Below are 22,952 nucleotides of genomic sequence, written 5' to 3'. Positions count from 1 at the left end.
GCTGGTTAATTTCCTTCATGTAGCATCAGCCTTTCTCTTCAGAGGTGGGCCTGAAGGTTCCCAACAGCTATCCTGGAGCAAAGAATTAATAACAAACAAGTCCATGCTATTATCTTAAAGGTTCATGAATTATTCCTTGAGGGCAGCTGGTAATACCCTTTTTCTAGTCACATGCTGCCAGCCCTTCTGCTTGCTTCAAAGTGGCAAAAGGCAGAAATGACAATTAAAATTGCTGCTATGGGCTTCTCCTGGTCCATTAACTTGTTTCCAGACTAGTGGGTTGGAGAGATGAAGGGAGGGAGTGGGACTAGAAGCAGTCTTTGGGGCTGCCTTTTACCAGTGCTAATGCTGAGTGCTTTAAAAGGTTAATGTAAAAAAAATCCATTGTCATCTCACTGTGTCCTTTTCTATCTCCTCTGATCATATGGGTATGGATACGCCTGCTAGTGCAATCAGGTGCTGCTGATGTGGTGAGCCTGCATGAAGAGGGTTTTGGCAGCTGCCATCCGTTTATCCTGCAGGAATGTACTGAACACTGTCAACACAACACTTACCCCATACTGTTGTGGTCTGCTGATTTCCGTTGTGCATTAATTTCATATTCATTGCATAAGGGATATTAGGCAGCACTTCTACCCTTAGGCCCTGTCACTAGCCCATTTTCATGCACAGACCTCCTTCTACTCTCGTCTGGCCCTTTGACTCCTGCTGCCCTAGACATTGCTCCTGGAAAGCTCACCTATTCGCTGTCTGCTTCAAAAACTGCTGCAAGAGTCCTGTCCTCCATCATTCCTTCTTTCAGCCCTAAAAGCTAAAACATAAAATCTAAAACATGACAATTTCCAAGCTGGATTAAATAATTGCTCAGAGCTGGTGGCTGCAGGATTCTTGACTTAAAGCGATTCACCACGCTGGCACCAGCATGAATTCAGGTGAGCATCTCGACCATTTGTAATAAATTATGTACTCCCTCTCCTTTTTTACCTCTTTATGGGCAATTCTCAGGAGTTATACTGAAGGGAAATATTACCCAGCACGGCCAGCGAAGGAATTACTACCCAACATGGCTGCTTTTGTGTAACTTTAGAGCTCCTATTGGCTCCTCCAAACTCACAAAGGTGTCACATCTAGAAAAACAGCATTGAACAAGAATAAGGAGAAATCCCATCTGGCTCACAGCAGTGAGGATAGATCCATGAAGGATAAAGAACAGAAAGAAGAAGCAGAGTGGGAAAAGGGTGTGTGTGTCTGTGTGTAAGCAGAATGGATGTATGGGAAAAAAGCTTCAGTGTGAGAAGGAAGTAAAACAGGTAATTTGACAATGAAGCTGTGAAGCAGTAAATAAATGCAGGCCCAGGAGCTAGGATTTTTTTCTCCTATTCCCAGCCTTGTTATTGATCTGTTTCATTCACTCACACAGATGCACTGGGTTTCTCAGTTTCAGTTTCTTCACCTGCAAAATGCCACCACTCTCCCAGGAAGGGGGCTTAGCTTTTATTTATTTCAAACTTTCTGGCTTTGTAAGGAATTTGTTTTGGCTTTCTGCAGCCTGACACATATCTGACTAACTGCAGTAAACAATTCTGATCTGGGAAGCCTTGCAAGGCCATTGCGAGACCTCAACAGACAACATTGCTGCCTTTGCCCATGTCCAAAACTGTCCCAACCAGAGCCTAGGCAGAAGCCAAGAATAGCCGTTCCTCTGCTTAATTTCCCTGACAGCCCAGATACGACAGCCGTTCTCACCTACACCGATAAAGTTGGGACCCAGCAAGGAGAACATGGCCATTTTCTGTTTGAAGCAGACCTGGTGGAAAGGTGGCCCCGTGCCCATCTCCTAGGGAACTGTGCAGGGAGGTGAGCACACATATGGACTTCAGACTGCCTCCACATTTTCCCTCACAGTCCTAAGAGGACTTCCTGTTTTCCCTTAACCATTTGGCTTGTTTTAAAGTTACTGAAACCAGGTTTCTAACATAGTGGAAGGGTTCACTCTACCACTCTTGCTCTTGAGCTTGCTCAGTTGTTGTCAGGTCAGGCTTTGCTTTCCTGTTACAATGTGTCATGACTTGCAGTGAGGGAACCATTCCTTCAAAAAAGGCTCCTGTTTTGAAGGGACTAGTTGCTATGTGCTGTGAGGACATGTCAGTCCAGAGCCAAAAAAGGAATGCCACTGATTTGCCAAAGAGTTTCAACATGAACATTAAAAAGGTCATAAACATTAAAAAATGCAAACAGAAGTTGCAATGACCCCCTTGCCCCATGCAGATACCAATCCAAACATTTTCATCAGCGATTCGTCAGCACACAAGTTTAAAACCTTTCTTCTTTATTACCTAAAGAGCAGGGCTGAGATGGGGGAGAGGGAAGGGAAGCAGTGGTGAAACTTACCCTCTGAGCTGGGGTACCCGAGCAGTTTGCACAAAGACCCCCTGAGCTAAACACTCCTCCTGAAGCAACCTCCTCTTCCCAGACTGGCAGTGTGTTGAATGCAATTGCTGTGGCCTTTGACATCTTAGGAGGAGCATGGCAACAGCCACTGAAGTCACTTCTTTCTGTCTTGGACTGCAATTTTTTTGACTCGTTCTCAATCATGTTGCTGCCTACTCTTCTCTTGAGACAAGGCTGCATGTTGTGTTTCTTTTTATCCTCTGCCTGGCTGAAGTCCTTGGGCTGTATGGAATAAAGTTGTTGGAGCAGAGAGGTATGGCCTGCTTTTTAAAAAAAAAACAATTAAAGCACCATTTTTCTTTTTGGTGGGTTGCAATGGCAGGGGAATTCAAGCCAAGGTCTTGCAGGCATGTATTCCATCTTCTCTGCAGTGTTTTCTTTCTCTTTTTTTTTTTTTTTTTTTTTCTTTTTCCTTTTCTCCAGCTCTTACAGGTTTTGATGTCAATCTTATCATACCAAATAAACCCAAGCACACATCAGGTGCTCTCTGACAAGAATCTAAGGCCTAAAAAAGCTGGTTGTGCTGGCTTGGTCTAGGAAGAAAACACAGTTGAAGCTCATAAGCTTGTACTCACTTGTTCTCCTCTCAGACACCCAGAGCACCATTCAGTATTTATTGCATGGTGTCCATTAAAATGATTCCCTTCAGAAAGGTGCATACTATGGTGGGGCAATGAAGGGATAAAGAGACTTAGTCTCCCATGCCTTTGTAAACAGTCCATATTACCATTATATAAGGCCTTGAACACCCAGGCATAAAAGCATAATCTCTGACTGAATACAAACACTGTCATAAATCTTGTAAGCTCAGCTCATGGGGTTTATGCACTGAACCAAACCCAGAGGATTAAACTACTGATTTGATACCTTAGCCTGGGATTCAATGCTACTATTTGTTATGTTAGACAAATAAACAACTTACTGTTTAAATGAGTTTTCGAGTTCTTTTTCACACCTGGGAGTCAAGTGAAACATTAAGAAACAGCTTTTGCCCATGGAGGAAAAAAATACATGAAGGCAAACAAGAAAGCCATCTGCTGAGATGTTACTAATAATAATTTCAGGTGTATACATATAGCAGCTTGCCAAGCCTTTGGCCACCAGAGCAGTGTTTGTGCAATAGCTCAGCTTTACTTCAACTTTTGCAGAATAGCTCTTAGGAAACTTGAGGAGAAAGATGGTTTAGTATTTAAAGCCTTGACCTGAGACTCAGGAAACCTTTCTTCAGAGCTTGCTTCTGCCTGCACAGATCAATGTATTTATCTCTCTACTTCTGCTCCACATATCAGTTTATAAGCTCTTTGGAGGACAAAATTCAAATACTTGTTTGCTGTTTAGAATGATGGAGCATGAGTTTGGTGGGACCTCAAAGTGCTAGTATGACCACCCACTAATGTGAAAAAAAAAAACAAAGAAGAAAAAAGAAAGGAGAACAAGTGGCTGCTGGACAGTGCATAACAGGGGTAGTTTTCTTGCTCTTCGAGGTGAATGTTCATGTGTTCCCTGCATGTGACTGGAGTGGACTGGGAGCTTTGCGCTGCCATGTGCTGGTTAGCAGTGCTCTGAGATGTCTGTCAGGCTGGAGGACATCGCTACTGCCTCATAAACCAAGTCCAGCATTTCTGAGCAACATGTCTTATCTGAAGAAAGAAGATAACAAGTCGGGATTGAAATTCCTCCAGGACTTCGACATCTTGCTTCATGCTGGTGTAGTAGAGACTCACAGCTAGGATCAGCACTGCACAAAATGAGAGCCACAGGAGCACAGGCAATCCAGATGATGACCTGTCATCTACTGAATGGTGATGAGGAGAAAAAAGAAAGCAGCATTATTTTAGTGTCATCTCAAACACTTCCCAAATTTGATCCCCTGCTGATGCCTTTGTCCCACCTTTCTGGGAACAGCAGGTTACACAGGGCTCTGGTTGTGAGTACTTCCGTAGGCATCAGTTAAGTGATAGTGAGTCACACCTCCTGATGGAGAGTGGTGAGTATAAAATATCTCATCTAATGGAGCATTTAAAGAGTTTAATTATATACAAGAAGAACAGGATTACCATAGCTAATGCATGATCTCAAGTTTTCCTCCAGCAATTATTTTTTATACTTTTACACTAAATGTTAAGTTAAATACTAGGAGAATATTAAGCTACCTCATCTTATCATTTAATACTCAAAAGTTCCATAAAAGAGAAGATCTAGGTTTCTGTCCTTTTCCCTGGTAACTCAGCTTGTTTGGGGCTCCTGTTAATTACAGTAAAAGCCAAAACATGGCTCAATTAACCAAGAAGCATATCTAGAAAGCCCCGGCAGGTTTAACCTCCCTCTAAGTGCTAGGTGTGCTAATTACACTGGAACATCCTTTGCACTTGCTTCTAAGTAGAGGGACACTGGAAACATTTTTCTTGCCTTTAAAATAAAGTTCATGTTTAAAGTGTCATAGGTCAGGCCCAGTACACATGTGGAAATCAATGGGCTACATTTAGCTTGCTGACATTGATACCCCAGCCCTTGCACATGTGTAGCCATCCATGGGCCTTGGGGATCCAGTCTGATTCAGATCTGGCTGCTCTGTTTGGCTGCATGGTCATTGCACAGTTGGTATTATTTTATAAAGCACTTTGACTATTAAACATGCAGTTTAAAACCAAATTCATGCCTGGATAAAAACTCGTAGTGTGCAGCTATTTTCCTGCCATATGCACATAATCAATAAGGAGATAAAAATGTGGTGTGTATTATTATGGGTAAAGGGCCAACATTAGCTGTAACATATTTAAATTAGCTTCTACTATGAGCCCTGGAATACACACCAGTCAATTAAACTGTCATACAGATGTACAGAGAGGAAGGTAAAAGTCATAAAACCAAGCAAGAAACACATAATAATGTATCAAAAAGTGTATGGGGAAAAGCTAAAATGTTAATAGGCAGTCATTTTATAGCTAACCAGAAACCAAATCAATGTCCCATAATAGATCTGAGTGAATTATTTGCAGCAAATAATTTATTCATTTGAATTTAGTCCTTCTGTTTGTAAATTACCCATGAGCAGACTTCAATTTTTATAAATTTGTTTATTTGGCATTTTTCTATGAATGGTTTATATGAAGGTATTTAGCCAGGGAATTACTCACCACTTTCTGCTTTTGCAGTGATTTGTGATTTGGAAGTTGGTATTTCCCTTGTGTGATCTCCCACACCACATGATACAGTTCTCAATTGGGTGACTACCTGCCTTTCAAAGCATGAGGCCTGGTAACAGTGAATCTCTTCTGTGAAAGCTAAACTGTTTTTCACATCAGCTCTTTTCTATGAAGTGCTTATAACCTTTTTCAATCTTGTGACAGTTACTTTCATCTGAAATTTCTGGGTGATCTCAAACGAAAACTTGGCTTTTCCTTATAGCCTCTCAGTTAGGGAGTATGATCAGTCCAGGAACAGAAAAAAAATAATGTGGAAGAATAATCCCACCCACAAAATAGTAATGAGCTATGCTCACAACAGGTTCAGCATATCACTACAATTATGTGCTTAAATGTAAGTTTGCTCTTTTCTAGAATACAAATAGAATATTAATGCTTAAATTTGTTAGTTTGCTTGTTGGAACAGCACACAGCCCTAGCCACGTGCCCAGTCTAAGAAAAAGGCAGTTTATCTGAGCAAAACACTGGACTGGGATACAGGAGATTTTGGTTCAGTTCCTGCCTTGGACGCACACTTCCACTGTCAGCTGATGGATATTTGGTCTTTCCTTTTCCACCTGGCTCTTTCCTGCCTAGAGTACCTTGTTCCTAGCCCCGTAATTGCCTTAGCTGATGCTGCCATTGGCATGAGCATACAACCCCTCTTTCTGGGCAATAGCAACAGCTAGGGGATATAGGGACATTTGCTTGGGAGGCATTTGGCCTCCCAAAACTATGGTTCTGTGTATACGTACACGTATATATGTTCCCCTCTCCCCTTACTGTCTTGTATACAGCAGGGGCTGGATGTTGGCCAGGACCTCTAGAAATGATCCCCACCATAAGAACATCCAGATACATACATTTGCTTGAGGGTCTGTGGGGCTGGCTGGCCTCAAACATCCTTGCAAACACAAAAAGAAAAAACAGATTATTTTTATTATTTCTACCCTGCTGCCAGCATATAAATGAATTGTCTCTTCCCCACACATGAAAGTCAGCGGGGAGAACTATTGTTTTGCTTGGGGTGCTTTCCCTGCATATCTTAGTGAAAAACCTGTGCCTATTCTATTGCCATAAAATATATTAATTATATTTAAATTAAAAATAGCTTCAGGGATTTCATTTTTGTTTCCACTATTTGTCTTACTAGATGTCTTGTTTAAAATACTGCACCAGACCTCATCAACACCTTGTGCTTCATATGCTGAGAAGAAAAAGCAACAACCACTGACAGTATGAAATGCGTTGTACATGGAAGATATATTTGCACAGTGCATCCCAGCAGCCACAAAGCAAACCCAGGTTAGTGCCATGGATGGCTCACAGTTATAATGTGAAACTTCAACTTACCCACTACGTAGTCACAGCAGGAAATGGCTAGAAAACAGAATGAAAATGTTCTTACATGCCTGGAAAGGCCTCTGCAGCAGATGAATAAGAAAGCAAGCACCAAGCGGTGTCTCTGAAATTGCCTGTCACCTTATAGTTGCTGAACCACCTCTTACACTGCTTTTGGCTGTACAGATTTATGTCAGATGAGGACCTACCCACTCCATGCAAACATGCAGATGTAGATGCACTTCAAGGAAGTGATAAAAAATTATTGTATGGGGGGAGTTCAGAGACAGAGATTGCTGCTGTTACAGGGAGGTCAGGAGTCAGCTTTTGCAAAAAAGACCTCCCTATTCCACATCGTTTCTAGAAATGGAAAGGAGATAGACCAGCAGGCTGAGAGAAGAATGAAAGTTAAGAAAGCAAAGCCCACTGTCAGATATAACTTTCATACAACAATATCCTGGAACTGCCTTTGCTTTGCAGCTGGGGCCCAGAAACAATCCAAGATGAAAAATCCAGAGAATGGAAAAATTTCGGTGGTGCCAACAACCTTCATCTTACCAACCTCTATGTTAATAATGTTGTCTGGACAAACAGCAAATCATCTAAATCACAGGCTGTTTGCAACACAGAATGCTAATTATGGGTTGGGACATTTTTCATGTCTTCATCGAAGAGAGTCAGAGTCTTCTCCATCCTTGCAGCTCCCTGGAGCTCAAGCATGGCTGTGCTGAATTCAGAGCCAGTGGGAGATGGTCCCCCTGGGCTGGACTGACTGCAGGATTACCAGCGCTGATGTGGGACATGGACTCTGGCAGGGAGCTGAAGGAGGTATTAGCTCTCATCCAAATCCTGCTCTTGAGCAGTCAGATGCACTTTGAAGAACTTCGGGCTGACTCACTGAATCTTCCCAGGAGTTCAGTTTTGATTGGAAAGCCCAGGCCATGTCAACAACCTTATCAAGAAACAGCTTTTCCATCCTGCATTAGGAGGTGCCACAAGCAACATATTGCAAAACCAATGAGAGATCTGTTTCTAGACACATCAGCAGATGCCAAGCCTGGTTTTGAGAAGCTGAGTAGCAGTCCAAACAGGTGGCTGACATAGAAATGTTACTATTCTGTCACCTGTGTTTTCACTGACTGATGTATCAAAACCATACAATTTTAATTCCCTACCAATAAATACAATTATTTTTAGTTGAGTCAGTTTGAGAAAGTCAGAATGAAACAACAGTTCTTCTCTGGCTGTGAACTGTTTATAGCACGTGCAGAAGTGCAAACTGGATCTTTGTGCTAGACCTCTGCTTAAGGTCACTCCCAGTTGACCTACCTGCAAACTGTTATTTTAAGTTCATGAATGAAAGACCAGAGGTTATGTTAGCTGTATCATTCCTTGGGTGCCCTCATTGGCAGAAATGGTCACATCCGGCTGCTTTTTACCCCAGTGGGCCAGCTAGGCTCAGACCTTTACTGTTGTGTCTCATGGCATGCATGCTGCTCAGAAACATGAAAGGGTTGGCTCCCTCCCCACCATTACATCCTAGTTACTCAGAATGACATAAGCCTGTTTAAATTTGGTCTGAGATCCTTTTCTATGAGTGGAAGCATTGTTTTGGGATAGGCCTGGGGCTCAGCCAAACCCATCGTCTACATACATCTGTGGGGGCTGACTCAGGAGTTCACCATGAGAACAGCCCTGAGGCTGCTCTAATGTGATGCAGGAACCTGTCTTCACAGAATCACAGAATTCTCCCAAGGCAGGCAGGCAGGCAGGCAAATGGACCAGACACAATTCTGCAGAGCACAGAGCAAAAATTGTCTGTCCTCTGCTCCATGCTGAGCTCAAACACACAAATAACATTATCAGAGGGGGAAACTGATGTGGACAGACAGGGTGGATGTTAAAAGCTAGAAAGGTAATGCCAAAAGGCTTAATAGCTTGAGCGTACCATGTTCAATGACTTCTGGCTCACGAAATCGAACCCTTCTCTCTGCTTTCCGCTTTTCCCCCACAGCTTGGTCCACAGGTGGCCTTTTCCTCAGTATTGAAGGAGGATAGCTACTGTCACCTGTCTAAAGAGTTGATCAAAACACAAAACACATGGCCATTCAAACTGGAGTAATGCATCTGGGTGAATCTTTGAGATTTTGTGGCTAGGTTACTATGTCCTTCGAAGGACATGATATGAAAGACACCTGTTTTGACATTTATAGTCAGACCACTGTAATATTTATAGCAACACAATGTGGATATTCCTCCATTTACATAGATCTTCAGTACTCTAAAGTTGTCTTCTCAGGGAAAGTTTTGGTTAAAGTAACGGATAGCAGAGTGTTAAGAAAGGATTTCTCTAAATTGGAGTGAGCAGTTACTGAGGGTGGCTGCTTAACAGCCCTGGGGTAGACAGACATAAATGTGATATGAAATATATGAACCATATCATTGGGAGCACCTTTGAAATGTTCTGAGCTAAGCATCTCCATTCTGAATGCAGTGTTGCCATTTCAACAGCTGAGACTATGCAGTAGTCTTGGGTTTGGACACTATCCTGATGGCTATGAGAAGGTAATTTGTTTTCATTTCGATATCACTATTATGTTGTTGCTCTGGTTTTTGTTTGGAAACCACACTCAGCCTTTGATAACGGACTCAAATTGCTATGGATTCTGCCAAATGACAAGAAACAGAGCTGCAATAATAGCAATAGGTCCTTCTGCTTAGGAATGCTCCCATAGTCAACTCCTCAAAGTGAATCCAAAGCATCTCAGTTCAGAGACACCCACTGTCCTCTGGAAGTGGAGAGCAGATGGCAAATTTTCTACTTTCAAAGACCTAAGTGGGTGGCAGAGAGTCTCCACATTTTATTTTTACTTTAAGATCGAAGTAATCTTCTCTACCCCTTTGTCTCCCTTCCCTCTGTTCCTCTGCTGGGTAAAGGATATTATTTCTTAGATGGTTTGTTTGCTTCTGGTCACTGTCCCTGCTCCTTTTTTTTTTTTTTTGTGTCATTTCCCCACTCAGTGACTGCACGTTCCTTCTTCATGTTTTTCTTCCTGCTTTAATCTTTCTACTCCTCAATGCCTGTTACTTTTGCCCATTTTTAGACTCAAATACCCTTGCCCTACACCTTTTCTCTTTGGATGTTTTCCCCACACACCCACTCTTTGGGCTGCAGAAGCAGGATTAAGTCCCATTAACTACAGTCTGGAGGTGTCAGACCCCAGAGTACAGAGGATAAATAGATTTTCTTATGCATCACACTCTGAATAATCTCAGAAAGGCACATAACATAGTCAGCAGGAACTGCCATGCCGTGAGGAACATCTTCAGCTTTGATATCTTCTCCTGAGAGATTTATAAACCAGATTTCAGTTTAACTTATCACTGATAAGGATGCTTTGTCTGATCTTGAGGTCATACAAGCATCCATATCACCTCTGTCTCATGACTGGGGACAGTGTATGTTTGAGATCTGTGTTTTTTATTGAGCTGCTCAGAATCTGGAAGACCCATCCAGGGTATGGAAAACCTGGATTCAACTTCTTCCTAAGTCCAAAGGAATATGAACCCACATCTCTTATACGCATGCCCTCATCATCAGAGCTATGGTGCACACATGGGAGCAGGGAATCTCAGTCTCTGCCACTGAAGCTGTGTTGTTTGGCCTTGAGTAATTAAATATTCATTGAGCTAAAGAAAGAACGAAAGAATGACTTTACAACCTGGTGTTTGGGTGCTCCCTTGGGGGTGGGAGAAGTCTGCTCCTATCCTTGCTCCAATGAATACTTAATATGAAATGCTTAAATATTCATTGGAGCAGTCACTGGGAACAGGGTCACTCATCTACCAGGTGAGTACCCTAATCATTCTGCTATAGCCACACACACACACACACTTTCTGGCATAATGAATATTTAATTATTCTGTGTAAAATGAAACCGGTTTAGGGAGACACTGCCCAGCTCAGACTAGAGGTGGCTATAGCTTTAGATAGAAGGGCTCGTCCCGTGGCACAGCCAAGGAAACTGAACCTTATATTTGAAAAGATTTATAACTCCAAGTGCGGCTTTCGTCCATATGAGCTTTTCCAAATACTTAACAGCAACATCACACCAGAAGAGAAAAACATTAAACAGCTAGCTGTTTGGGTAGCACCTAGCCAAGAAAGACCTTAAAAAGGAAGTGGTATTTACAATATTTACTAGACTTTAATAACTTATGGAGATCAAGATACACAGTGTCAGAATAAATGATGCATTCTCCCCTCAGACACAAACCTGGTGTTAACATACTGTCACAAGAGCTGGAAACCTACTAAAGTGCTAGTTGGGAAATTATATGCCCTTAAAAACAACCCAATTTTTAAAAGCTCCAGGCATTGGACACAAGGACTCTATCGCCCACCAAGAGATTACTTACCGGCAGCTCCTTTGTACTAGGATCAGAAGGTGGGGCTGGACATATCTGGGACATGTAATCTGCATGCCAACATGAAGCCTCCCACACGAAGCTTCAGTTGGAAAGCCACTTGCTCAAGAAAATGAGAAGGACCAGGGGAAAGCGTCTGGAGATCCCTCTGCAGCAAGGACTGAGCAGGCAGTGCCACCGAGCAGATGGGAGCTGCAGCAAATAACAGAGGAGTGGAAAGAAGAGTTTCCGCCCTTCATACCAGTGTTGGCTTGGGAAGGATGACGTTACTTGAAATGTACTCGGTAGCCAAAAATAGCACATAGTGATAATACTGATTGTGCAGTGGGAAAGCAGGGCTTTCCTGGCAACTGGAAAGGACCTGAATGGAGCAAATCACAGATAAACACCTACATATTTATATGCGTAAACATGAAGTCAAAGATGTTCTTTCCAAATTGATTGCTGCGTTTCCATGATCATGTTGATCTCCTTTCCAGAAGCCATTCCCAATCTCAAAAATCTTTCAAGTTGGATTGCTTTTAATCCTTCTCCCATTCAAAATATGTGAGTAAAGCCATCGGGAAATGATATAGATGTAGTGGGACCACATATATCTCCCTCCAGTACAGTTATGGCCTCACTTTATATGTTTTACAAATTAGATCCATTATTATAGTAATAAAATGGGATTTTAATATTAGACATTTCTACAGATATTATAATAAGATTATTGATAGGAAAAGAGGTGATTTACTGTTCAAGAAGCTTTAACAGCCCCTTGTCAAATGCTGAAGGCTGGTCATCATCAAATATACAATTTCCAGTCAGAAATACCTGCCATGACTGCTGAATTATGGTGGTTTACTGTGTCTACAAGCACAAGCTTGAGCTTTTTTTGTTGTTCTTTTCTCGGAGTTATTTATTAGCTGTGACATGTCTAAAGTACTCCACTTTTGTGTTATTTTCCAGGTGGTTGGATGGATTGTCCCATGGCATGCTCAGACTGGGCCCTGTTTTGCACCTACCCAGTGGAGCGAGGGTTGCAAGATGCTTACATTGGCACTAGGAACTAGAGGGCATAGCAGCTCGGTGGGCTTCGCTGTTTTAACCTTCCTTTCAGGAGTTTAGAGATGGGTGAGAACATGGGAAGCGTTGGGATCCTTCCTCAGGGAAAATTGAGCCAGCACAAGCTGGGGAAGCACCTGTGGCTGATGCGGGGTCAGCAGCCCCCTTGAGCCTTGCTGCCCTCCTGCAGCTCAGCCTCTGCATGGGTCTGCAGTGCTTGCAGGGGCTGCTGTGCTCAAGCCCTTCCCTTTCCAGTGGTGAAAGCAGTGTCAACATGGAGAAGAGCAGATTTTGCTGGCCTGGGGCTCTTCACTGAATGCACCAAATCTAAAAGCCACCTGGAGAGAGTCACCTTACCTTCTCTTTCCTGTACATTGGGGTGATGAAAGGCTTTTCCTCATGCTGCAACCGGCTCAGAGCTGCAGGGCTTGTGAAATGCTCTCAAAATCCCCTCTTTGGTGTGTCCTGCAAGTGTTTCACAGCAGTTATTTTGGGATGTCTAAGCTGAGCATTTCTGGGGGAAAAGCAGTTCTTCAAAACTTTGCTCATAGTAGATCCCAGACAGAAAGGTGACAAAGCCTTCCAAACCACAGTCCCTAGCTTCTTCTCTGGTTCCTCCTTCCTCCTATTGTGATAATCACTTGCTACTAATAAATATAAGAAGGAATTTACCTGCCTACTTTGGCCAGCAAAACTGATGGAGGTGAGAAGAGGGAAGTCAGACTCTAGTTTCATCTAGCTTTGACTTTCTCCATGTGAATTGTCTCATTTATTTTTATTAGTGTCATCCAGTAAGGCACATAAGAAGGTCTTGTGCAGCTTCTTATTCCTGCAGAGAACAGCAGTGACCTGAATGAAAAACTTTGTTCCTGTCTTTTTCACTGAATCTGGTTTTACTGAAAGAAAGGTCTCACATTTTTCTAAACAATTGGTCAGAAACTTTTTAGTATTTTCCTTTAAAAAAAACCCTGCAGAAAAGTGGAGGGGGTTTGTTGTTTTCAAGAAATGGACATATGGAGACAACATTTATCATTTTTGATTCCAGAAACCATTTCTTTTCAGTTCTAGATTCCCCTTAAATATAAACAAATTTTCTGTTCCTTTGACTGAAAAATAATTGGGCAGCTTATAAATGTTTTCATGAAAGATTGCTATCCAAATGCTGGGAATGACCATTTCATAGTACCATTCTCACTTTTATCCCACATGTTAATTATATTGATAGTAATGGTTGTAAATGCTTGAATAATTAGTAGTTACCTGGGCACTCAAGTTCCAGTGGATATAGATGTCAGGAGTTCAAATCTCATAACAGGGACAGATCCATTCCTACTAAGTGCTTTTGATTGCAGTTTAACAACCTAAAATTGGATATACATTAGGAATAAAACACAGTTTAATGCATGAAGTGAAAGATTCCAGGAAAATAACTTGTCTAGCCTCTGAAATCACTGGTAATAAATAATAGTTACAATAGTGGCATAATTTCTGCTTTAGAAGCTGGAAGAATTTCCTTTAACATTGCCCTTCTTTTTAAAGTAATTTTTCATCTAAGCTTTGATCTCATTTCATGCAACATATGTCAGAAGCAAAGCCGGACAAAGAATTCATAAATGAATTATTTAGCTGATGAGTGTCACCTCTATTTCTTTCAGCTAATTGTTCACAAATAGATAGTGACTTTTGTGAATGTATTCATTATTCAGATTTATTCAGTGGATAATTGCTGGGAGTAATTCTTTGTCTGTAGATTGCTTGGAAGCATTTTGCTGTGAACATTTAATAGTAAAAATCTATCCAGGCTTTCAATATAAGAGAAATTAAAAATATCTGTAATTACTGATGGAGTCCTTAAACACAAATGGTATACTGCAGGCTTAATGAGCAATGCCAGTTTTCAGGAAGAACACCATTACTTCCCGTGGTACATAGGAGGGAAAGCAAAGACATCTCAACTATCTGTGTAGTGTTGACTTTGGACGGTGCACATTGTATATGCAAATATTTTTACAAGAAAAGGGTTGCTTAAGTGTTTGCTCAGCAGAAAACCAAAACAAGTCTGAACAAAACATGATTGACTTCCCAGTGAATAAATATGAACAGTCCACACAAAGGAACTAACTGCACAGCCAATGTTTTCCTGCAATACTCCAATGGAAGATGTCTAGGAAATAAACATAACATGATAAAACAATTTTACACTCAGAGGATAGCTGTGTAACCATATGAACTCTTTTTCCATTTCCTTCTGCAGGAATAAATATTCTAGACAAGCAAAGTACTTTGTAAATGATGCCTTTGTGGGGATTCGTCTGGCCTGGTTCAATTATTTTGAAACCTAGCAATTTTCTCATATCATTGAATCTGGTTTTATTGCAAATAGGGTCATAGAAATAGTCACTCATTGTGATAATGGACTTAGTTTATCTTAACTATTAACACTTCCAGTAGGTTTACACACACGTATATATTCAATATTTATGGATATGCACAGTGCATATATATTAATAATGAAGCAACTTTATCTCCAACAATCTGAAAACAAAATCACGTAATACCATACAGAGCGGGGTGCAGTGGTAACTGGAAGCAGCATATCAGGATAACAGAACAGAAAAGGAATAAATAAATTAGAAGGGAGTCTTCCATATCTTCTTCAACTTCCAGAGTGTCAGTTGAGCCTTTGTTCAATATTCCACCTTTCGTGGTTCTGTGTGCTCTTGATTAATAATTTAGAGATGCACCTTTTGGCAGCAAGGTAAGTTTTGTGTTTGCCAAGAGTGATTTTCCACCAGTCAGGGAATACATCAGGAAATAAAAAGGCAAATTACCCCAGAGTATAATTAGCTGTATGCTTTCTTCCTTTTTCTGCCTCTGGAGAAACAGATTTACTGCTGAAAGGTGTGGGACACCCATGAGGTGTTGTACAGCACTGTTTCTGCTCCTCAGACCTTCCACAGAGGAAAGCACTGTATAAATCTCAACCTCAAGACAAAAATCAGCCCTTTGGTCTGTGTGTTTCCATGCATATTCCACGACCAGAAGGGTCACGGTTAATCTCACATCTGATGGTCACTCCAAAAGGAGGTGTTTTTGTGGACTTGGAGAAGAAAAAGATCAACACAAAGAATAATGGAGACAGAGTAATGAATGGGAAGATAGTCTGATAACATTTGGTGTGTGTAGCCAGCTAGGCTGAAAGCAACCAGTTTTAATTTCTGTATATTGGTTAATTCCTGTGATGCCCAGAGATCTGTGTACTCATATGCATTTGTCCCCAAGGAACAGTAGTGTGGTCAGTGCAAAGCGCAATATCGTCAGTCCCTGGGGTGCTCCATGAAGGGACCACAAAGGTTATCCTCCTAGGGAGACCTTCTTTTTGCCCTTTAAATAATACTACCCTGTGCTGGAAGTTTTCATGATCACAGATCTATAAGCTCCCCTTTGATGCAGGTAGGCGGACCTGAGGCCATTCATACAGGAACTGCAGGCTTTTGGAAAAATTAGATTAGGCATGGTAATATCACCATGCAGCCATCTGATCTAGCACAAGAGAATTCATTTCTGAAAGCAGAAGTCTGGCTTTATTTGTGGATGTAGCAGGTCCTTCTGAGTGACGATCGTCTTCCTAAAGCTGTGGCACCAGTTTCATATCCACAGGGTGCAGAGATTTGTACCGGTTTTGAACTGAGCTCTTCTCTAAGGCAAAGACACAAGCACTGAGCAGGATGTGTAGTAGGGTTTTGCATTATGGTGAGAATATCCCCACTGTGGGGCACAGTGATTTCTGCTCTGTTGGGACTGGCTGGAAATAATTTAACTCTGTTGAGGAACCTGGTCTCAATTCATCCCTGGCACGAATCCAGTGACTTATAAAAGGCATGGATCTGTCTCCATTTCTTAAAATTGCCTCTCTTATTCATATGTCTTTCTGAATAGATGTTACAAATGACCACAGAGTACTTGCGATGATATATAGTAAACATGGAGAGAATTTCTGGCTGCTGTAATGAACTTAATTAATTACAGAATGATTCCACATCCATTTCATAATTAGACTCCTGAGATTACATCCAAGCTATTGTTTGTGATTCAACATGCATTTTTATTTTGGAAATGTCCCATAAGCCATTAGGTTTATTCCACCTGAGGTTTTCTAATTTGATCTGTTCATCCTGCCACTGGGATCTTAAATGTAAAGCATGTATTGATCGAATAAGAGTTACCAAGTAACCAAATGCTAATACCTGCTGTTGGCTCACTGATTCTGCATCAGCCAGTCCTGTTGATGTGGGGTGTAGGGGATGGATGGGGCTGGAGTGAGTGAGGTCATTCTGAGTCAGCTTTTATTACACACTCATCATATTTTAGGAACAAAAAGGAGTGGAACTGGAATCCCTGCTTAAAGCATCTGGGCTGCTGTTGATGGCAGGGCTGCCACCAGCCATGAAATGAATGAGAAGGATGAACCCACTGCCAGCAGGAGAATGGCTGAGCTGGCATAAAACAGAAACAGAGGCAAAAAAGGCATGAAAATAAAACCCCTTAGAAAGAGCTAAAGCAGAATTATCTTCAGGAGTTCTGTTTTAGTGGTAATCGATTTCTGCTCTCTGTTGTGTTGATTGTGGCTTTCTGTAACAATTCCCCATTTTCCCGGGTAAGAATTGGCCTGAGGAGAATTCAGGCTAGGATGACTGCAGGGTATAGCCTAAAAAGGGGATTAGCGGTCTTGTCTAAATCCCAGATATCAAAAGGCTCTTGTTGACTTCTGCGAGCCACTGTCTGTCCTTAATGGATTTTAGAAACCTGGTAGCCATTAATGCCAAACTGGTCCTGAGAGGGGCAGCAAGTGGGACTGACAGCAATGGGAAGGGAAGAAGGGAATCATAAAGCACCTAGATACAGGCATCACTACATAAGATGATTTGAAGGCACTGATGTAAATGCTCTTGAGCTCCATTTGCAGTGTCACCTTTGAAGGGGATTAGATTAATGACATGAAAGAAGAACAGAAAAATGGAGAAAAGAGCAGATTGAAGCGTAAGAGAAGCCCAAATGAGTAAAATATGCATGAATTGGAAAGAGTTTGGATGGATATTGGATGATAAAGAATATAAAAAGCAAGTGGTAAATCCCTCTGTCATTGGCAGCCACTTTATATTAATGTTAAGTCTATTCATGCTGATATTTGTTCTGGATTTAATTTCTTGTAATTAGTATGTAAGTCTCTCTCCTCCACCTCTCCAAACCCAGGAGGCTGATGTTTTCAGACTAAAACAAGTAGGTTTAACAAAGAATAATTGGTACAATTTTCAAAACTGGCCAAGGGCTTCTGAAGCCTATATTAATTGCATCTCAATTTAAGCTGAGGTGAGAAAACTAAGGGAAAATTCAGGCAGCACATCAAAGAACGCTTGTGGACATCAGGATATACAGATAAGTCAGGCTGAAAGCCAGTTATGTTTTGCACAGGCAAGCTGAAGATTTAAGCTGTGTTTTTGTTCCAAAGCAGAGCATCCTTTGGCATGCCTGCAGGAGTGTTGGAGGGTCCTACTCACACTGAGACAATTTGTGTCTTACAATGAGTATCTGAGAGCAGGATGGGCTATTACTGAAGAGTGTGGAACCAGGGTCCAGCTCTGATCCCTGGCAGGTTTGGGTCAGATCCTTAACATGTGATGCCCCTAGGAAGCAGCTTGTTAGTAGCTGCCTTGTAACAGTTACAGCCCTCTCTTTTCTCCCCCTTCTCTCTCCTTCATTCTTGTCAGAAATTTGGTCTGGGACCAGGAAATCTCTCAGCTTAAATTAATATGTTGGTCAGAATCATCTCTGCTTCCACAAATGTGCTTTTTCTGATGTGGAGTGTTTTAATCAGCATATTTTTCATCATCTCAAATGTATGAGCCTTTCAATCAGTCTCCTCAATGAAACAATGGGAATTACATTACCTTTTTCCTTTAAAGCTAGACAAATGCAAAGGCAAGGAATAAGCTTCACAGGACAGCTATGGAGATGGTGAATTAATAGCGTCTGAAGGGAGGAGAACTGAAACTGAGCTCTTAGTCTATCATACGGTTCTGGCTATGTGGCTGTTCCCTGACAGAGGCAAAACTTCTGGGTACAGAGAGCTGGTTCAGTGTCTCACATTCTCTCTTTCTTGCATTATATCCACTCTAGCAAGAATTTCTGGGAGAAGTATTGAGACTGGAGTGCTCTTTTACTCTCTACCTAGTGTTAGTTTTTCTTGCTGTGTATTGGAGAGGTGGAAAAAGTTAGATCCCTCTTGGACCATACTGGGCCAAAATCTCTTTCCCACTCTAAAATGAAGATGATGGAAGGACGACGCCATCACTCCTCCTTCCCAGAAGAAGACCTCTCCTGCTTCTATGACTCCTTTGAGACTGTAGAACTGAAGCACCTTTTCCTGACACTCCTAGTTTTGGCAAGCTTTGTCACTTGCTGCATGGATAGTGCCAGAGCTGGAAAATAGACATATGTCTCTGATGGACATATCTGACAGTCTAAATCAAAAAGTTATTAGCAAGGCATGCTATAAGACTTCTTCACAGAAAAGTTGTCTTCTGTTTGACTGATTTATTTTCTTTACAAGTCTTTTTTTTGTGCAACATTTCTGAAATAAAGTAAAAGGACACCTGGTCATTCCCTGCTCCACAATCAGGGATGTCACTGACTCCAGTGAAGAGTTCTGTATGTGGAACCCAGGCAGGATTTCACCTTTGCTACTCACATCTATGGGACTGATAGATCTCCATTAAATGAGCAAAACTTATCTCTGTTAGGCTACTTTGGGTCAAGCTGCCTTTCTGCTTACACCCCTGAAAGAATATTGCAGTGAATGGAAATTTGTTAGTGCATGTGTAATGGCATTTACTCTTTGGTTAAGTGAAGTAATATGAAACACAAAGACTGGGGCAAAGTACTGTTGATCCCCAAACAATCTGACTGTAAGGTTGGCACTCTTCTCTCCTGAGCTATAGCTTACTGGCTTCTGCCAAAAGGCCAAATAATTTCATCTGGCACATTCCCACTGCCTGATCTACTATCACTAACTTATTACAACTAGTGAATTTCCAGCATTTTGGCACTCCTGATGCAGTGTAATCTTCTGAATATTTTACTCTTCTTTCAGTACACGCATGAAGAAAGTATCTGTCTGCTTCACAGTTCCTTCTCGTTAAATGAATTTTCCTCACATCCACCCATCTCTGCACAATGACACCTAGTTCCCATTTCTAAACCCAGTAGCCAGCCTATTCCTCACCTGCTCCTCCAGCCTCCGTTCCTCTGAGCTGTGCTGGTGACTTTACCTGCCATTTGTCATGGTGGCAGCAAACGCTGCAGACCTGGCTGCTGCCTGCTACCAGAGAGTGATGGGTGGTGCAGGTGTTGAGTGCCTTTCCTGTTTCAGATAGGGGGGTGTATCAAGAAAAACACGCTTTCTTGAAGCCTGTAAATTTTCCTTGGATGCAAAACATGTCCCTCAGCTAAGGCACATACAAAAAACGCATGATAGATTAGAAGAGGAGAGGATTTCCTCAAACTAACCCATAGGAAGGTGGATCCTGGAGCCACCACTCCATCATGGCTTTCAGGAGGATCTGGTGTGAACCAGAATCAGTGTTGGAGAAGGAGACCAAGTAAGTACCAGACTAACCAAGGCTGGAGGGTTTGCATGGCCATGATACACGATCTGTTCTGTGCTCCCCATTGCTATATCAGAAAGGTCACCTTCAGCTCCTTTGTCTTTACCAAATAGAAAACAAAAACCTGTAGGACAGCAAAATGGCACTACTTCTTTTTTTTTTTCTTCTGGGGATGTGCAATATAAGCAAGCAATATAGAGGAGGAAAAAGAAAGAGAATTTGGAGAATTTGGAGCAGGTGGCGCTGGTGGTTGTCACCTTTACTTGCCAGTTCAGAGTTGGATTTTGGGGCAGCTGTAGTAATGAAATTGTGCTGGCTCTGGAGAGGAGAAGCTAGTGCTCCAGTGTATCAACCAGCTCTCAGTCCTCTGACCCACCTGTTTACACAGGAGTCTCTTTTACAAAACCCAGGCTGGAGATGTCTTGGGAATGAACTCCCCCAAATCTTGGCTATGCCCAACAGCCCATGCAGTAGTAGCTCTGGCCCTAGGCATGTGCAACCAAACCCCTCCTGTCTGAAATCTTTATTTGCTCCCCAAAAAGTAAAGTAGCTGCTCCATAATGCATATATAGAACTTTGTACATTCAGATACTTGTCAAAAACTTTTATTGCAAAACATTCCTGTCTGAATAATGACCCATTCACTCTAGGTGCTTTATATGAGCAAAATGGAGTTTAATTCCTGGGTCTGGGAATGACATTAGGAAGGAAACATAGAGCTTTCTGATCCACACAATGTTAAGCAGGTCAAACCTCCTTTCTGGAGGTAAAGTGGGTTGTTTGGGATCTGAAATGTTGTCTACCTTGTTTTCCACATTAGTTGCAAAACAGGCTCTAGAGAAACAAGTTGTCGTATTGCTTTTATACTGATTGAATTCTAAAATTCTAAGAGATTTTATTGCAGCTCCTAGTAATGGTTACTATTGATCATAAATAATATGTTCATTTTCATAAGTCTTGTTTAAGACTAGGGCTGTATAAAAGCTACAGATACTGGTAAAGAGTCTGTTCCTGCCCTGAGTCTGTATAAACTGAAGGAGCTATGCCAGATTACACCAGACTAGAGATCTGGCCCACAGTTTCCAGAGAGGTTGAATATACAACATAAGGGAAAAGAAGCCAAGAAGCTACAATCTTTTGACAGAAGCAGGTTAAGCAGATTTATGATAGAGGCTCTTTCCACACCGGCCTATGCAGGCAAGAACACAAAACCTTTTTAGACGTACCTGTTGGTCATGATGAAAAATGTAGGCAGCATCTCATACTCACATGTCTAGCTTGGGAGGCCTGCTCAGAAAATCGTTCATCAGAGCAGCAGCTGTCTCCTTCCCCTGAGCAAATTCCTTTAAAGCTGTCAAAGATGCTGTAATCAGACTAGGTCATCAAAACCGGTCCTCCTGAGGACTGGAAATAAGATCCAGAGATGAGCATTCAGCTACATGGGCAAGGTCTAAAACACTAAAGTTTCCATTGAAATTAAATGAAGGGACTGTAATTGCTGTGAAAGAAAAGCGAAGCAATCATTGGAAGAGCCTGAAAGCTTTCAAACTACCTCCTGAAATGATGCTGGCTGTAAAGCAGGGATCTATGTACCGCATAACAGAATCTGGTAATAGAGCAAAGCTTTTACTGGGAAACCAACTTAGAGAACTACTGGAGCATTTGCCTGTGTGTCTCCTGCAGCTAAGGCAAATTTTAATTGAGATTTCACCACGCAGTTGAGTAGTTTTATTACCAGGTTAAATAAAAAAGGTTAATAAAGTAATAAAAATGGATTCTTTGTCGTCTTGATTTCAAAACATGAAGCTGTGGTCAATATGTTGATAATTTGTAAATAGAGTGGAACAAAGCAGAATAGCTGTGATGACCACCGAGAGGGGATTGCTGTGGATTTTCACCCTCTCTTGAACTTGTGCTTGCATCAGCAGTTTTGCAGTTTCCATAAATCTTTTGTCAGTAAGGAAGAGAAAATGGACTGAGTTCCTCTCTAGTGCAATGTTTACTGCTGTTATTGGAGATACATCTGGGATAAATTTGGCCTGGATTTGACTAAACCCAGTCTTGGATAAAATTAAAGGGTATCAGTGTATTTGATTTTAGCTGTATTTACAGTATATTGGCTACAGTGTCTCTGATTTTAGGTGATTGATCCCAGCTTGAGGAATAGTGTTAAAGTAAACAGATCAAAATGTGTCCTCAGTGTTTCTCCAGTGCTCTAACATTACACCAAATACTGGTTCCCAGCTCTTTCCTATTGCTCAGATTTAAAAAAAAAGAAATCATCACAGTGCATGGTGTAAATGTTTGCATGACTACAAACACCCTCTCTCCTAGGTGGAATTAGCTGGGGAAAGTCCCTAGTTGATCTGACACTTGATGAGCTGATGGTCTAGCCAGCCCTCTGGTATCGTTGGTCTTAGGGCTACCCTGCTCCTGCAGGCAGTGCTCTGACTACTGCGGTGGGCACCAGCGAGGTGGGGAGAGAGTGTGCCAGGCTGCCTGAACTGAAAACAGCAGGTAGTATTTAAGGGTAGGTATCTTGGGGGGAAAAATTAAATAAATAAAGGTAATACGCTCCACTGAGCTTCCAAAAGAAAGATCATTGGAGGAGAGGTTGTTGAAGCACAGGAGAGGTGAAGGTATGTCGTGGGGGCATGGGGATCTCTCAAGTTGTTAGGGAGACCCCAGAGCAGTAAGACATGGGGTCAACTGGTGCAGGCAAGGAGTGGGCAGCAGTCCCAGGAGGTGGATCATTAGTGATATTGAGGAACCCACTTCCTATTTCTGATTGCTGTGTTCATCAAAGTCTCCAAGAGTATTTTACCCAACTGCTCTG

At 41.8% G+C, this 22,952-nt stretch overlaps 1 protein-coding gene and 1 long non-coding RNA gene across 3 annotated transcripts; both read right to left on the bottom strand.

Annotated features, from left to right (window-relative positions):
• Positions 1 to 2,308: 2,308 nt before the first annotated feature.
• Positions 2,309 to 11,622, bottom strand: C4H14orf180 (chromosome 4 C14orf180 homolog). 2 transcript variants are annotated; one of them, XM_074825268.1, is made up of 4 exons: positions 11,397 to 11,622; positions 8,926 to 9,049; positions 6,990 to 7,016; positions 2,309 to 4,243 (listed from the first exon to the last, which is right to left on the bottom strand). In XM_074825268.1, the coding sequence occupies exons 1-4, from the start codon at positions 11,448 to 11,450 to the stop codon at positions 4,044 to 4,046; spliced, it is 405 nt and encodes a 134-aa protein (XP_074681369.1). In that variant the 5' UTR covers positions 11,451 to 11,622; the 3' UTR covers positions 2,309 to 4,043. The 2 variants fall into 2 exon arrangements, with proteins under 2 accessions (XP_074681369.1, XP_074681368.1); XM_074825267.1 differs by having other exon boundaries at positions 2,309 to 4,246; positions 11,397 to 11,616.
• Positions 11,623 to 12,818: 1,196 nt separating this feature from the next.
• On the bottom strand, positions 12,819 to 21,494 carry LOC141922445 (uncharacterized). The gene is made up of 3 exons (XR_012622987.1): positions 21,343 to 21,494; positions 13,713 to 13,813; positions 12,819 to 12,917 (listed from the first exon to the last, which is right to left on the bottom strand). It is a non-coding gene; the product is annotated as an uncharacterized LOC141922445 (long non-coding RNA).
• Between the last annotated feature and the right edge of the window lie 1,458 nt (positions 21,495 to 22,952).

This window comes from Strix aluco, chromosome 4 (genome assembly GCF_031877795.1).
Source record: "Strix aluco isolate bStrAlu1 chromosome 4, bStrAlu1.hap1, whole genome shotgun sequence".
In the NCBI taxonomy this organism is placed as follows: Eukaryota; Metazoa; Chordata; class Aves; order Strigiformes; family Strigidae; genus Strix; species Strix aluco.
The sequence above is the reverse complement of the archived record's forward strand: the minus strand, read 5'-3'. Positions and strand labels throughout refer to the sequence as shown.

What these genes read in the sequence shown, in the direction of transcription:
- C4H14orf180 (XM_074825267.1), bottom strand. Translation starts at nt 11,450, where the DNA reads ATGTCCCAGATATGTCCAGCCCCACCTTCTGATCCTAGTACAAAGGAG. An exon ending in CTAGTACAAAGGAGCTGCCG is followed by an intron (nt 9,050 to 11,396) that starts GTAAGTAATCTC and finishes TCAACTCTTTAG; the next exon opens with ACAGGTGACAGTAGCTATCC. An exon ending in GCCAGAAGTCATTGAACATG is followed by an intron (nt 7,017 to 8,925) that starts GTACGCTCAAGC and finishes TCTGTTTTCTAG; the next exon opens with CCATTTCCTGCTGTGACTAC.